The sequence below is a fragment of the Marmota flaviventris genome, chromosome 3 (assembly GCF_047511675.1).
Source record: "Marmota flaviventris isolate mMarFla1 chromosome 3, mMarFla1.hap1, whole genome shotgun sequence".
NCBI classification, from domain to species: Eukaryota; Metazoa; Chordata; class Mammalia; order Rodentia; family Sciuridae; genus Marmota; species Marmota flaviventris.
In genome coordinates this window covers 103,650,817-103,668,343 of record NC_092500.1, presented here as the reverse complement: position 1 = coordinate 103,668,343, position 17,527 = coordinate 103,650,817, and the positions used below count along the sequence as shown (strand labels likewise).

Genomic DNA, 17,527 nt, shown 5'->3' with positions numbered 1-17,527 from the left:
CTTGATCTGTTGTTCTTTTTCTAGAGCTTTAAGATGTAATGTTAGGTTGTGTATTTCTTGACTTTTAATGAATAAGCTCAATGAACTGCTTTCATAGTGTCACAGAGATTTTGATATGTCATACCACTATTCTCAATTGCCTCTAAGTATTTTTTTTATTCCATACTTGATCTATTTTGCTATCTATTGGACATTCAAAAGAATATTTTTTAGTCTCCAAGTATTAGAGTAAGTTATATTTTTTATTTTATCATTGATTACTAATTTTATTCCATTTTGATCTGCTACAATGCAAGTTATTATCATCATTATTTACATTTTCTAAGAGTTTCTTTGTGGCCTAAAATATGCTCTATTTTAGAGAAGGATCCATATGCTGCTGAGAAGAGATATATTCAGTCATTTATGGAGAACTATTATAAATTTGTATGTCTAAATTTTAGTTGTATTTGTAGTTCTATAGCTTCTTTATATAGTTTTATTTTAGAGGAATTATCCAGTGGTGAGAGAGGTGTGTTAAAGTCACCCAGCATTATTGTGGTGTTCTCTATTTGCTTCTTGAAATTTAGAAAGGTTTGGTTGATGTACATAGATGCTTCTATCTCCCTGTTGAGGTGATCTTTTGCTTCCTATATTTGTTTATGTGGCTCCTTGTCAAAGTGATCTTTCACTGTCCATATTTGCTCTCTCATATCTTCCTTGAGTTAACAGAGCATTTTAACCATGTACATCCTGAACACCTTCTCTGTCTTTCTTCTGTTGTGGTTTCAAATGATGTGGTGTCTTGATTTGTCTGGGGCACTTTCTTCCCTTAACTTTTCATGTTGCTCGTATGTCTTCCTTTCCAGCTCTGTGGGTCTGGGGTGTTATTGGTTTTACCCTATAGGTTTGTAGTGTTCTTGTAGGGTTCCAAGACCTCTCATTTGTGGGGAAGGACAATGTTAACAGATCCCATTATTGACAATATACCACATAAAACAATTTGTAGTTATTAAGACATTTACAGTTTAGTCTCAATGTACAGAAATGTTGGATTCAATTATTATCTAAAATATAATCAGTACTTTTGTAAAACAATTTTACAGTTTCTGATGGTGGACAATGAACTGGGGGTGGGATGTAAGACGAAATGCTGAGGAGGTAGGTTGTGAGGATACAGAGATATATCTTAGGAAGTGTGAAAGAGAAATCTAAGGAAGAGGGTTAGTAGCAAGAGAATAGATGGGAAGTAATTTAGGGCAGGCAAGTTTGTGGGAAGATAGTAGAGTACATAAAACAAACACCCGTGTGTATTTTGAAAAATACAGAATGTTGAAATAGTAAAATTTAGAGGGGAAAACAAAAATGAAAGAAGGAAAAGGAAAAGAAAAGAGGGGGAAAGGGCATATACAACACCTCTATGTTATAGTACATTATTCAGATGACTCAGTCCTCAAAATCCTCCTTCATGAAAATTTCTTGGTTTCACATATGTTGGGGATGTGAGGGCCGGAGGATAGAGGGGTAGAAGAGAAAGGTAGAAAAAAAAATCTCAAAGGAAGAAAACCAGGATTGTTGCTAGTTTTAGAGATCCATATCATTCCTGCTTCTCTTCTCATCCAATAGGTGGGGTTGTCTATTCTAAGCTGGTGTCTCTGCCATCAAGATGGTGGAGGTAACCAGGGTGGGAAGAGTGGTCCTGGTGCAGGACTCCTGGAAGTGGGGAGTGGCACCTGCCAGTCCCTGCAGGGAGACTGGACCTCACTAGTCTCTTTTTGGGACCGCTCATATGAGTTGAGCGCCCAGTACTATCTCCCTATCTTGCCTGGAGATTTCCCAGTTCCTGGTCTCTCTGTTAGGCTTCAAACTTTAGCCCCGTGTCCCTCTCCCTTAGCAATTCTCAACTGAGGAAACTCTCACACTGGACCCCCCCATGGGCGGTGCTCTGGTTGCACTGCACATCTGTGTTGGACAGCTACTGTGTTGGGTTACTGTGGCTGGGAGAGAGATAGGTACCTGGCTGCTGGAGATCTGATCTGGGAGCTGCCCCCACCTAATATGGCAAGAACATTGAGCCAAGATGAAGGCAGTCTGCTTTTAGTGCCAGGGTATCTGGTGTGTGTGTGTTGAGGGGAGCCAGATGATGGTGTTGTGCTGTGGGTAAGTAGCAGCTGAGTGACCTGTGTGGGAGTGGAGCAAAGTCTTGGAGATCTGCAGATGTGTTGATAGTGATTCTGCTAAGGCACTCGCAAGCCTTGTGTGGCTTTGGGTGCTGGGAGCCTGGAGTCCTCCTCAAATGCTCAGCATCCTGCTTGAATGCTATGGCCCAGTGCCCTGCATGGGTTCACAGCTCTGATGATATCTGTGGAGAGCAGCTGTATAGGGGTCTTCCAACACAGAGATGCAGTGTTTCGACTAGGTGAGATCTGAATCATGGAGTGACACAGAATGCTGCCTCCCTCTAGCCCACCATTTTAACCTCCCCTTCTTTATTTATGAAGGCTAGCTTTGCTTGGTATATTCTGGGCTGACTTTAGTTTTTTTTTTTTTTTTTTTCTATCCCTTTGAATATAATATTCCATTCTCTTCAGGCCTGCAAAATTTTTGGTGAGCAATCTGCTTTTATTTGGCTTGATATATTTTTTCTCTTGATGTTTTAAAATTTTACTCTATTTTTTCTTTTCTTTCTTTCTTTTTTTTTTTTTTTTTTTTTACATTTGACAGTTTGATTATAATGTGTCTCAGAGAGAACTTCTTTGTTCTGAATATTTTTAAGGACCATTGAGTTTACTTGATGTTGATTTTCATATTTCTCCAGAGTTAGGGATTTTCTGGATATTATTTTGTTAAATGTGCTTTTCTCTCTTCTTCTTCTGGGATTACCATGAAGCAATTATTTGTCTGCCTAATGATGTCCCATGAGTCCTGCAGGTTGTCTTAATTTTTAAATTCTTTTTTTTTTCTCCACTCCTCTGCCACTGGATTTTTACAAAAGACTTATCTTTACTTTAAGAAATTCTGTTTTCTGCTTGATCACTCTGCTGGTGAAGCTGTCAATTGTATTTTTTATTTCATTCATTTAATTCTTCAATTCCAATAATTTGATTAGTACTTATTATATATCTATTTCTTTTTTGAATTTCTCATTCCAGTCATGAGTTTTTTTCCTAACATCATTGGATTTTCTCTGCATATTCACTGTACCTTACTTTGTATCTTAAAGATAATATTTTTTGGAATTATTGGAATTTATATTTGTCTTTCTTTGGGGTCAATTATTAGACTCCAAGAAACTATTATTTTTAATTATTATTGTGTAACACAACATAAAACAGTTCTTGGGTTCCTTTGGTGCAGTCTTGTTTTCCATCCTTCTTGTGTCCTTATATTGATATCTGTGTCTATATTGAAACATTTGACTCTCCCAACTTTGCACTCTTTCACAGGATTTTAAAAGATTTTTTCTTATAGATGAGTGTTGATTTGGTACAGTGCCTTTGCTTTTGTTCTGCATGAATTAAGTACTATAGTGCTAGTGCTGTTTCTTCAGAAATAGTCCATGTCAGCAATACCTGAGAGTACCTCTGTGGCAAAAGTTGCAGCAGTTTTTTGAGTCTTCCCTGAGGAAGGATGATTCTTAAGCTCAGTGTATGCTTGGTATTGTAGGTATGCTAGCTTGGGGGTTGGTCTCATTGGGATGGGGTTCCAGAATTGTTCTCACATTAAGTTAGCCTGGCTGGGTATGAGGTGCTAGGCTGATTCTTAAGCCTACACCATGTGTAGTGGGATTACTGACTTGAACTCAGCTTCACCATTGTGTAGGATTGTTTCTTTTCTGGCGGGTCAGATGCTATCCACATAGAATAGCATTATGCCATTGTTCTAAGTCTGAGTTCTAATATCTGGAGTTGTAGCCTGACAGTCACCTGAGTGTGACAGAATGATGTCAGAACCCCTGGTATGTATAGTACAGCTCAATAACAAATTTGTAGAACATTTTTTCTTTGACTGTTTTTTATAATAGTACTTTTAGAGTTGTATTCATTGTTTCAGTTGAAAAAGTCAAATTTTGCTGATTTTATTTTTTATAATGGATTCAAACGATTTTCTTATTGGTAAATGAATAATTCAATTGAATATTACTATTGCTAAAAGAAGACCTTTAGTTTTCAACCCTGGCTGCTTGTAAAAAAATGTCTGAACCTGTTCCCAGAACTTTTGATATAATGGTCTCAGGTGGAGACCAAGCATGGGTATTGTTAAATGCTTCTGAGATAATTATGATTTTCTCATCATTTATCTTTAGAAGAGTACTTCTAGTGTTAGATGGTGAGACAAAAACTTCAACTTCTTGCATATGATTTTTATCTTTATAATTCACAGGTACATAACTATTTCAGTGATGTCACAATTACCTTTTACTTTATGGAGTACAGGGATTTTTATGCCAATTCTGGGTAATATGAACTCTGGGATTTTCTTGAAATTTTCTTATGTGTTATTATGCTCAAAATCTGATTGCTTATATTTTTTACTTTATTTTGCTTTGCCTTAGTATTGTGAAAGAATGCAGTGTAAAGAAGTTCGGTTCATTATAGATGACAGTATTTGCAATGCTACTAGAAATTGTGATAACCATGGGGTAAGTAACTTTAGTGTTCATTTTAAGCAGCATGCTATTAACAATTCAATAAACAATTGGGATTTAAAAAAATGATTTGATTTTTTTGGGTAATTTTGTGCTACAAGGTGTTCTTTAATAGTCTATAATTTATAGCTTAAAACTTGTAGTGTTAAGAAACTTGCAAAACCATTATGGAAGTAAAAGATGATTCTGGATGTATAAGATGTTTACTAAGTGTTTGTAGTGGATGTGTTTGTGACATTTTGTAAAAAAAAAAAGATCTTATTTTTTATAAAAAGAAGGCAGAAAGTGTTTAAAAATGTCATTAGAATCTTATTGCTAGGCTAGCTAGTTTAATTTAGTATGGGCTGTCCTGTAAAACTAGCAAGTAAATTATAATTAGTGGTATATTTTTAGTAATTACAAGGTATTTGTGTCTGGCTGTGAATAAAGTTAAAAGAATTTTAAAAATTGATTTGGCAACCAAAGTTATATGTTATATGGCATGCATCAGGGAAAATTTAATGAATTTGTTTATTTAAGATAAATTCTTTGTAATGAGATGCTCTGTGGATTAAGCATAGGCTATCAGTTTTTATAGAAAGCTATCTTTATTATTCCAGGTTTGCAACAATTTTAACCATTGCCATTGTGAGGAAGGATACACCCCTCCTGACTGTGCAAAGAAGGCTGGGGGATTTGGAAGTGTTGATGATGGACATGAAATTAAAATGGGTTGGTGTCCTTAATACTTTGTTTGAAGTTAGATTACACAGATAACCTTATGTCAACAGATATGGCTTTATTTTATTTGTTAGACTTTTTAAAATCTGAAATTGTAGGTTTGTAATGTTCTTTCTGTCTTAGCACTGACTTTGTTTATGAATAAAAAAGTGTACCTAATATTAGGCAATTTTAAAAGTAGAAATTCCATTGCATATACTTTGACCAGTTAATTCAAATTTTTCAATTTTAATTGTCTCAGATATTCCTAGTTTCAAATGTTTCACTAGTCATGGTTATAATAATATTCCTGGGATTCAGGCTGTCTTTTTTTTCCTATTGACTTGATACTTGGTTGTCTTTCTCCTGCCATGTGACTCCAAAGTAGTCTTATGAAATTTCTTCTTTTGCATTTCACCCTTGCTGTACCTGAGTAGTATTTTGAGATAAAAAAAAAAGATGAGACTGCAAAAAACTAGGGGACATCCCCTGGTTCTACAAGGTATGTCAAACTCATTCAAATTAACTGGGAACATTGGTGAGCTGTCCATCCTATCCCCCTTCCTTTTGGGACTTTATAAGAAAATCATGCAAGTCCTAGTCAGACTTCTCTGTAGTTGGTTGTTATAAGGTGATTAACTTTTTAGAGAGATGATATATAGCCATATCCAACTATGTATCAGGCTAAAAGAAAAGCTAAGATGTTACGTATGACTGTGTGTGTGTGTGTGTGTGTGTGTGTGTGTGTGTATCTGTGTGTATATATATATATTATTTTCACAAAAAAGTAAAAAGTAGATATATAAATGATTATATATTATTCTATATTGCTTACATTTGTTGTTTAAAGCATAATAGGACTAGCGAACAGTATTAGTGATAATTGTTTATGACATAAACAAATCTTATTGTTGAGAAAGATATAGTAGCATTTTATAATGAGAAAAAGAAAGTCCTCCAATGTTGCAATTTAACTTTAATAAACTCTTCACTGGGTCCATTATGCTGGCTATGTTCTTGAGGCACACAAATATCAGACTTTAAAAACATAAATAAATAGGAATAATTAGACATTCCTTATATTAAATAAAAATAACTTTTTGTTCCATGATGTAGTCATATATTTTTATCCTTTCTGTTTTATTTTCCAATATACTTCTGTGAATTGCTTTTAGCTTTTAAGACACCCTCATTTTTATGTATTAGCAAAACTGAATAAACTTAACAGTAAAATTTATTTTGACTTGCAACTCTACTCCATATCAAGCCATTATTATTTTGATTGCTGGTGTCAGCACAGCAAAGTGCTTTCAAAGCAAGTTAGATCATCAAGTAAAATATCTTTGTAATGAAAGTATTGTAGCTTGGATTTCTTGGGATTTTATTTGACAGAAGCAGCAAGGTCAAGATTTATTTTTCAGTTCTACAAAACATGTCCACTTACTTTGTATCTACAGGCTTGTACTGGAAGAAGGGCTATTTGTCAGTCAGGTCTTTTGCATACTTCATTTTCTAGGTTATCCATGTCTAAAATGCTTGTCACTTTTAAACACTCCCAAAGTGCCTTAGTGTTATAGAGCCACATGAGCATACAGTAAGCACTGATAAAATTCAACCTCCCTTTGTCCAGCCTCCTCACCCTACCACATTCTTACCAACCTCTACTATTCATTATTCTATATTAAGTTTGACTTTTTTTTTAAGCTTCCACATATGAGGGAGAACATGTCATATTTGCCTTTCCACATCTGGCTTATTTCACTTAGCATAATCTTTTTGAAGAAAGAGTGGATAAATTTCTGTTTTATTGTATCTTCCCCTTTTCTGTTTTCATCCTCCATGTTATTAAAAATTAGAGAAGAATAACCTTATATTTCCACATTTTAAAATTAAGGATTTATGGGAGGCTCATATGTTAACATATGTTCTAAGTCTGGCAGCAATACTAGTTATCTTGTGTGTGTGTGTGTGTGTGTGTGTGTGTGTGTATATATATATATATATATATATATATATATATACAGAAGTTATCTTCTCTCATTTTATAAATAAAAAGAATCATTAGGGGCTGGGTTGTGGCTCAGAGGTAATATGCTCATCTACCATGCATGAGACACTGGGTTAAATCCTCAGCACCACATAAAAATAAAATAAAGATATCATGTTCATCTGTGTGTGGGCTCTCTCTCATATAGCGAGGAGGTCCACGGAACAGGGTAGAGGGGAGTGTGGCTGTAGAAATTTCTGCTACCTTGAGCAAATACAAAGTACACTTTGCTCTTCTACATGCATACTTAGCTGACAGTAGAAAATCAAATTATTATAACTTCCATTTAGTCTATAAACATCTTATGGGAAAAGATCTCATCTGTTCAATATATTGCACACTCATACACTTCACTAAAGGGAGTATGATTTACTTACCTGTGATATAGAAGATTTCATAATAAAAGTTTTTGGTCACTTCTATTGCAAAAGCATTTAATAGTCTTTAAAATATTTTTTAGTTATAGGTATGTGGGGACAAGTGCATGGATTACTACATACATGGAATACGTTAAGGGCCTCTGAATGGCAAACCACTCCTTCTTGTTAGGCATGTGAGCAGAAAATGCCTTACCCTGTAGACACAGCCCTGGGAGTGAGGCTTCATGTTGCACTCCCTGTGCTTGTTTCACAGCCCACTTTTCAATTGGTTGTGGCAAGGACAGTTGGCAGAAATTGCATTGGTGGTTGCCTGTAATCTGCTTAGCTACTGCCTGAGTATATATACGTGGTAACTGTGCAATAAAATTAGACCTGCTTCCTGCTTGGTCTCTGGAGGTCTTGCTTTGTGACTCTGCAGCCACACTCTCCTCTACCCTGTCCTGTGAACCTCCTCGCTAGATGAGAGAGAGCCCACGCAGGTCTCTAAATAAAATACAAAATTATTTCATTGAACAGATTGCTCATTCTTTTGGTTTGGACCTCTATACCTTCCTCTATCCCAATAACTCTTAAATTTGGTCTTTTTATGGTATCCCAAATTTCTTGGATGTTCTGCTCATGGTTTCTTATAAGCCTTTCTGAGTTGTCTAGGCTCTTTTCAAGATGATATATTTTGTCTTCGTGGTCTGATGTTCTGATTTCTAATTGTTCTACTCTACTGGTGATACTCTAATTTGAGTTTTTAATTTGGTTTATAATTTCCTTCATTCCAGGATTTCTTTTCTTTCTTTCTTTCTTTTTTTTTTTTTTGTTGTTGTTTTTGTATAACCTCTATCTCCCTGTAGAGTTGCTCTTTTGCTTCTTGGATTTGTTGATGTAATTCATTCTCGAAGTGATCTTTCATTATCTGCATTTGCTGTCTAAGGTCTTCTTTAAGACTCCATAACATCTGAAGCATGCATATCTTGAAGTCTTTTTCTGACAATCTCTTTGCTGTGGCTAGAAACTCCTGTAATGTTGAGTTGTCCTGCATTTTTTGTGTTCCTTTTTTCCTTGTTTTTTCATGATGCTCATGTTTCTTTCCAGCTCTGAATGCTGTGTTATTATTTTCTCCTGTAAATTTGTTTTGCTTTTGTATAACTCCGAGATCTCTCCTTTGTGATGGGAGACAATGTCTAGAGATGTTGGGTTCAATTATAATTTAAAGGAAATTCATTAATTTCATAAAAGACATACAGATTCTGATGGTGTATAGAGAACTGAGGTTTGGTGGAAAGATGAGAGGATATGGGGGTTAGTATATCTTAGCTACTTTGGAGAAGAGTTCTACTGAAGAGGGACATTAACAGGAGAATAGATAGGAGTATTTGGGGGTAGCTAAGTACTTAGGAGGACTATAGGAAGCCTAGAAACATTCACCTATTTGCATTTAGTAAATTACACGTAGTAGAAGAATGCTTGGGAGGCTGGGAGGAGAAGAGAGGGAGAAAGAAGAGTATAAGTAAACGAAGAAGAAAGAGAGAAAAGAAAAGGAAAAAAGAAAGAAAAAAAAGAAGAAAGAAGAAAAAAATATATATATATAAAAAGGGCGGGGGAGAATGCATTCTTAGAGTTCTATTTTCTTCTCTTCCAGTAGGTGGTGTCGTGCTTTCCAGGCTAAGTCTCTTCCCTCAGGATGTAGAAAGTAATCCATGTGGGGTGGCTCTCTCTCCCCTGCTAGGTCTCCCCAATCCTGGTCTCTTTGGGTTGCTCCTGGTTTCTATCCCCCTCACTTCTCCTACCCGCCAGGCCCCAGTTACCGGTAGTCCTCTCCACATCTCACACCCTGGGGGCATGGCGGCGCAGGTCTCGAGGCTGCTCACTCCCTTCCTGATGCCATGTCTAGGATATTTGACCTTTTATAACACATGCACACACATTTAATTGTGGCAGACCATACATAACAAATTTTATGATCTAAATGCGTTTCAGTGTGTAAACTTCATTGTACATTCTTGTTGTACATCATCATGCAACCATCATCTCTCTTTAGAGCTTTTGTCAAAATCTTGTAAAGATGATACATTATGTCAATTATGTATTATTCCCCAGACCCTGGAAATGGGCATTCTACTTTCTCTATGAATTTGGCTACTCACATAATTGGAAATATACAGCATTTGTGTTTTAGTGATTGATTTATTTCACTTAGCATAATGTCCTCAAGGTAGCTTATGTCAGAACTTCATTCCTTTTGAAGGCTGAATAACTTTCTATTGTGAATATATACCGTATTTTATTTATTTATCATATATTGATGGGTTGCTTTCATCTTTTGCCTATTCATCCATAATATTATATTCAATGCTCTTCAAATTTATAAGGATACATTCTTCTTACATGAAAATTATAGTCAGTCTATCCCAGAAGACTCCCAAATCTTAACCTATTCCAGCATTAATTGCAAGTCCAAAATCTCATCTGAATGTAGTTTACGTCAGGTATGAGTGAGAGTTATGATTCATCCTGAGTCGAAATTCCTCTAGAGTTATGAATTTGTGAAGTCAAACAAGTTAAATGCTTCCAAAGTACAAGGGTGAGATAGGAACAGGAGATGCATTCCAAAGGGGAGAAATTGGAAAGAAGGAAGTGGTACTAGGTCACAAGAAAGTCCAAAATCTAGCAAGGCAAGTTGCGTTGGATCTTATGGCTTCTCAAATAATTCCATTTTGGTTGCTATTCTTCTCTCCAGGTTCACTAGCATGGCAATGTCACCTTCACCATCCAAGGTGGTAGCCCTAACCCCTTCTTTTGCTGCTTATTAAACTACTTCATCCTTTACCCATTTCCAGTTCCAAAGTCATTTCCACATTTTTAGGCATTTGTTAGAATAGCAGCCTACTTCCCAGTACCAAAATCTGTACTACTATCAAGGTTTCTTCAGAGAAACAGAACAAATATGAAAATGGCTCAACACCATTATGGAAGCTGACAAATGGCAAGACTTTCAAGGTGAATTGACAAACTGGAAAATAATTTAGTAAATGTTTGCAAATATTATATAATCTAAGAAAACATTACGTAGTGTAAAAATTGAGCAATCAAAAACATCAGTAAAATATTCCCAACAGCACATTTATATACTTAGTTCATTTCTTGTTTTTTATTTTATTCACAGTCAATATGAATAAGGTGTTTGAGGTTTGGGAATAATGTTGATAATAATGCCTTCTCCATTGTCTCATTTGGTTATTATTGAAATCTCTGACCTAATTTCAAATTGATATTTTCTGTTCTAGCTGGAAAATCTGCAGATAGAGGTCCTGGTAGTTCACAAAAACAATACTTTCAAGTCAGTTTGTACGTTTCCGTACCTCTGCTTATCATTACTATTGCCCTTTTAATTAATCAGGATAAAATAAGAAAGCAATGCTTCAGAGAGGAAAGTGAAGCTGACAGGTATGTACTTGTTGTATATATTTACTCTTATAACAGTAATCAAATTGAGAAAATAGTATTTGTGTTTTATCAGAAATGACTATGACTATAGGTAAGGCAACATAAGGAGAGACCTGGAGACACATTCAAATTGGTTTGATGTCCATTGTGTGTTTTCCAGTATTGTTCAACCCCTAGAATCATTTAGTTTACTACCAGTATCCCTGTAGGAGGAAACATGGCTGCCGAGAATATCTTAGAAGGTACATGTAGACTTTTGATCCTGTTAAAACAGCCATATTGCCCATAGGCTTTAAAGAACAGGTGACACTGCATTTCAAGGGAACTTGCTAACAATAGTTTTATTAAGCATGGCTTCTCAGGTCAGTCATCAACAGGATATCTGTATTACAACACAATCTCTTTTTGAATTAGAGATAAGATCTTTGAACCTGCTTCCATGATATTTATTACAGTGTCAATTCTTAACTAGAAATCACATGTATGGCTGTTAATATTAGATTCAGAGTCAGAAAGCAGTATTGTATGTCATCTGAAATATAACTCTTAGCTTTGGAAAACTTGTTCACAAATTCTAAATCTTGAATGTAAAACTGATATCTTGAGCAAGTGATTTAATTTTTATGTACTTCAAACTATTCTGTATAACTAACTCCCTAGAGTATAAGATGATAATGGATTTCTAATGTATCAAACTTTTGGATTCATCAACTGAGTAAGTGAAATCACCATATTAACTATAAAGAATCACACACATTTTAGTATGTGTATTGAGTTTCCTTACATAATTTTAGTATTGAGTTTCCTTACATAATTTGCAGGATTTTGCCATATGGAGTACCATATAATGTTTTGATTAATTGATTTTTTTTAGTGCTACTTAACAGTTTTGGCTTAATTTGATCTGAAGAATTAGAAATACCATAGAGTACAGGGGCCTTCCTCTACAGATGGGCTTATGGCATAAATGCTTGAATAAGTTCACATTGAGGTGAAAAGAGCCAATCAGCAAAGCAAGGTGCCTGATAGCATTCATTCAACAATGAGATTGTGCCTGTTGTTTTATGTTGGAAAAAGACATGTTACATATTTGATATTGTTTGCTTGAAGAACAGTCTTTAAAAGAACTTAAAATTTTCTCCACTTTTAAATAAATTTATTGATTTCATAGATCTATGGAAGAAGAAAACACTACCACTAGCAGCATCAAGTCATCCCCCACTGAAAAGTGAGTATGGAACAATGTAATAAATCACCTTGCAACCTATGTTTTGATCATTGTCTAGGACCACTTAAAATGGTTCCTTTAAAAACAATTATATTTATTCATAATATTCTTTGTTATTCTCACTAGAGTTTATTTTATAATTATAAGCAATGAAACTTGGTTTCTTAATTTCTCAATCTCCCCTCCCTGTCCTATCCTGAAGGAAGGGTGTTTTGCACTCACCCTAACATTTATGGGAATATATATTAATTCAATGATATCATTAAAGATCTGGATGCTATAATTTTAAATTTTCTTACAAAGTTGATATTTGGGCATGCATCAGGACACAAAAGCCAAGTCAAATTAAGCCAACCCTTGCATAATCATTTTAACTTATATTTTGATTAATTAAATAAATCACAACAGCAAACTCATCATTCATGGAAAAGTGTATGTAATATGCTCCACTCACTCCAATGGGATGTACTACAAAGTCACGTGGCAAATAAGACACATAAATAATGACATATTAGGATATTAGTAAAGAAATGGAAAAGTAATTTAAATGATTACATCCTCCAAATATTTAAGGAACAAACTATGTCATTCTTATACATTCTGATGTAGAGAATATGGGGGGGGGTATTTAAAAAAGCAAACCTAATCATTTTTATAGATGAATAAGAATTATATGAAAATCCATATGTAGTAGAATGAAATTTAACCCATATCTCTTACCCTGAACAAAACTCAAAAATGGATCAAAGACCTAGGAATTAGACCAGAGATCCAAAGGAATAAAGCCAAAGGAAAAAAAGGACAAAAGAGCTGCACACAGAGAAAAACATTAACAAAAGGCACCATTATGTCCTTATGTAAAATAATTCACTTAAATGAACATAGATTAAATTACCCAATCAAAAGGAATGAATGTAACAAAAGAAAGAAAGAAAAACAAGATCCAAATAAACTCCCAAATACTCACTTTACAGTTAAAGGCTCTCGTAGACTCAAAATGAAGGGATGGACAAAACTATGTGAGTGGCACCAAAAGGAGCATAGAGACAGCAGTTTCCAGTTTCTGGGTATGCATCTGAGTAGAGCAGCACTCCATATGCTCACACTCATATTGCTGACCTACATGCTGCAGATGATAACTGTATTTGTACTCTATCCTCCTGCAATATCCCTTGATGCCCTCTACTGAGATGATGCTTAAAGAGATTCCATTAAAAATTGCAGAACACATATATAAAGGTGAATTTCAATCTGGGATGCACTAGGTAAGCTAATGGGTAAACCTATGATTCAGAAATCCCTCTGTCTTCAATAGCAATGAGTGATTTTTTAATTGAAAGTGTAATAATGCTTATTGTAGATTTATTCATAATGTGCAAAAGTTTTCAACAGAAGAATGAATATATAAATCCTGCCACATTTATCTAATGGAATACTGTACTGTAAGTAAAACATACAAACATTATTTAGGTATAGGAACCAAGATAAATTTCAATGACATAGTATGGAAAGAAGCCAGAATCAAGAAGGGATTATTCATGTTATATAAAAAATGATTCAAGACAAAACTAATCTCTAGATAGAATAAGGGGCACTTTTAGGTATAAATGGTACCTAATGGTATAGTGAAGTATATTTCTGAAGTACTGATAACAAATTATATTTAATCCAACTTGTGGTTTCATTTATGTATACAACTGTGAAATTGAACTGAACATTTAGGATTTTGTATACTTTAGTAGTTGCAAGTATTTCATTTTGAATAATATAAGTTATACCAAATACCTGGAAACATCAAATATCTAGAAATCTATGGAGGTATGTTCAGCACATATGCACATTGAAAGACATGCAATGTGAAGTAGCATTAAAGAAAAATAATTAGTGGAATATGCTATTTTTATAAATTGAAAGACTAACATTTTAAGCTTAATTAATTATGACAAAAGAGAGATTTCAGTTTGAAAAGTATGATTTTAGTATGTGGTTGGTTGAAAAATTTCATTGAAAAAAATTCTTGACTACTATCTGAAAATCTTTACACACACACACACACACACAAACACACAATGCAACACAACTTGAAATATGTGCCCCCCCAAAACATTATAATTTTATTTTAGATATAAATGTGAAAAATAAAATAAGAAAATATCTAAAATAAAAATTTGGAAATATCAAATATCATTTTTACCTTTAGTAAGACACAAACAATATTAACCATAAAGAAAACCCATGGATTTGTTGAAATTAGGAGTTTCTAGTCATTAAAACATATTGCTATGAAAGTGAAAACGTTATCCACAGGATTGGAAGACATACTTGTATTCCAGTTTCTGGAATACAAATGTATATTTGTTCACATTCTGTATAAATGGTATGCAAAAAAGAACTCCTACAAAAGAATGGGTAAAAGAAAGGTATACTGATTTTAAAAATATAGGTAAAATACTTCAATATGTACTACAAAAGAGACAGAATTTGATTGAGCAATGCACATACTAAAATGTTCTGAACCTCAATATTCAGGTGGAAGACACAAATTAAAAATACAATATGTTACTACCATGATATCTAATATTATAAAAATTATCTAATATTTTAACAAAAAACATATGAGTATAAGAACTGAAAATTTTATATACCCTTGAAGAGAGCATAAATGTGCAAAAGCAATTTGTGAAAGTTTCAGAACTGTTTACAGTTCAGCCAATGCATAATCCACCAGATCCCATTAATTAGTGTGTACCATTAATGTGTGTGTGTATGTATGTATGTATGTATATGTATGTATGTGTGTGTGTATATATATATATTCACAGTGAGGGAGAGTATTCATAGCAGAACTAATTGTGAAACCAAACTACTAGAAACAATCCATCTTTAAGTTTTTACTCTATTCTTTCCCCAAATCAATAATGTTCATATGGTGAAATATTTAATGTAAACCCAAATGTTTTTTGTTTTTTTTTTTGAGACATAGACAAGAAGAATTGGGAAAAGATTCTGAAATTCATGTGCAAGAAGAATGTATGGTAGCCAGGCAAATACCTTCTTATTTTCAAAAAGTATTTTTTTATTTGAATGTACTATGGAATACATACTAAAATATCTAAGAAACCTTGAGAGATGTGAGAATTAAAGTTAAATTCTCATAATCATATTACCCAAAGAGGATGTATGATAACAACTTATATGTGCATCTTCTTAAATGTTTTTCTAAGTAAAATATTAGAAGACCTTACATATACTTTTGTTCAAGAATATTATGGACAACTTTCTTTTTCTTAAAACATGGATCTCTATCACCACTTTGTAACAAAAATAATTTATTTTAAAAGTCTACTGTTATGAATATTTAGGCTATTACCAGTTTTTAGTTATTACAAACATCCATAAAAATACCTTTGCATGGATGTAAACATCTTGGAACAACTGTCCAGTTAGGTCCTGGAATAAATTCTCAGAAAAGAGATTGATCAAAGAATGTTTACTTTACCAGCTAATTTGTGTCAAGTTATAACTTTCCTGAGTTGTTAGTTTTTAGTCAACTTGACATGTGAGTGGTAGATTTCCTGAGCCTTAGCATATCTTAAAATTTACTTTCTTTTACTATTCTATAGAATTTTATTTGTAATTTTCCACTGTGATATTAAGGAATGAGGTATAAAAAGTATGGAAATAGAAGTAGGAACCATATAATATGATCATATAGAATTAAAGAGCTTTGAAGACTACATTTAACATGAGGGATGCTTCACATATTTTAACATTCTCCAATTTCCATTGATTTTTATGCTATTTAAATTAAGATTTTAGATCTAGGTTACTGTTAAGAAACCCCTGCTTTTTGTATATTGTTTTGGTTTTAAAAATACTTTGTAATTTTCACCATTATACTTAAGTTTATAATTAGGGTTAACTTAAGTAATTGAATTCATGTTATGTTTAATTTGTTTCATTATTCATAATTTTAAAGGATGCTTTTAGCTTTGATGGTATTAAGAGTCTGGTCTACCCAAAGACCTCGAATTGCCTGAATCTTGTCTACCTTCACTCTCCTAACTCATTCAATAAATTGTGAGATCTAAATCGTTCTGCTTCTTATGACACTTAAACAAATTAAAAGCATTTTTTAAAAATACAGGTTTGCAAAAAAATGAATCATGGTCAATCCTGGCCCATCCAGGGATGATCATTGTTCAAAACTTTCAGTGTATGGGTATATACCCTTGTGTGTGTGTGTGTGTGTGTGTGTGTGTGTGTGTATGTATGCACTTATGTGCATATTGATGTTTTTATTTAATATAAAATATAATAGTTAGAATTAGCCTTCTTTTTCCTTTTAATTTTAAATTAAAATTATTTCACATATTTAGAATTGAAATTTCCATGGCCCTTCATTTATTGCCTTGAATGGGTACCAAACATGGACAAATAAACACTTAGGGTATTTTAGGAAGCAATGTGTATTATAAAACTAAGAGTATCTGGGCTGGGGTTGTAGCTCAGTGATAGAGCGATTGCCTCACATGTGTGAGGTACTGAGTTTGATTCTCAGCACCACATAAAAATAAATAAATAAAATAAAGGTATTGTGTCCATCTACAACTAAAAATATTAGATTAAAATAAAAGAAAAACTAAAAGTATTTGTAGTTGAAGTGACAGGTAATTGTTTTTTTTTTTTCCTTTATGGGATTAGTTTTCATTTTCTTAATTATCTTGAATCACTTGTATCTTTTAAATTTTGTGTTTTGGTTTCTTCTACAGCAACAGTTCCTAACTACCTTGAATGCTAATATCTGAGAGAGAAGAAAGTACCAAATCTATCATCATAAACTGGCTTGAATCAAGAAGGAAAAAATAATCTCTCAGCTCTGTTGTCACTACTAAAGGGTTGAAACTATGAAAAAAATAAATCACCTTGCCCAAAATCTCCTGAGTTATGTACGATATTGTCTCTGTGTTTTCAGGACCAGTTTTTACTTTATCTTTCCTAACTTGCCTGCAGAAGTGGCTCTAACTCAGGTGAGAAACAGCCTAAGACTCTCTTCCTCTGATACTAACAAGACCTATCCAGCCTCACAGCCCAAGGGCAGAGTGTAG

The 17,527-nt window shown here is 33.8% G+C and overlaps 1 protein-coding gene across 1 annotated transcript in view; it reads left to right on the top strand.

The window, feature by feature from the left end:
* The window catches only part of LOC114095858 (disintegrin and metalloproteinase domain-containing protein 5-like), a 98,833-nt gene extending 81,547 nt beyond the window's left edge, over positions 1 to 17,286 (top strand). The window contains exons 17-21 of the mRNA XM_071609217.1: positions 4,535 to 4,621; positions 5,227 to 5,338; positions 11,032 to 11,191; positions 12,363 to 12,419; positions 17,192 to 17,286. Coding sequence (XP_071465318.1) covers positions 4,535 to 4,621; positions 5,227 to 5,338; positions 11,032 to 11,191; positions 12,363 to 12,419; positions 17,192 to 17,204 — 429 coding nt within the window. The 3' untranslated portion in view covers positions 17,205 to 17,286. The remainder of the gene's footprint in view (positions 1 to 4,534; positions 4,622 to 5,226; positions 5,339 to 11,031; positions 11,192 to 12,362; positions 12,420 to 17,191) is intronic.
* The last annotated feature ends 241 nt before the right edge of the window (positions 17,287 to 17,527 follow it).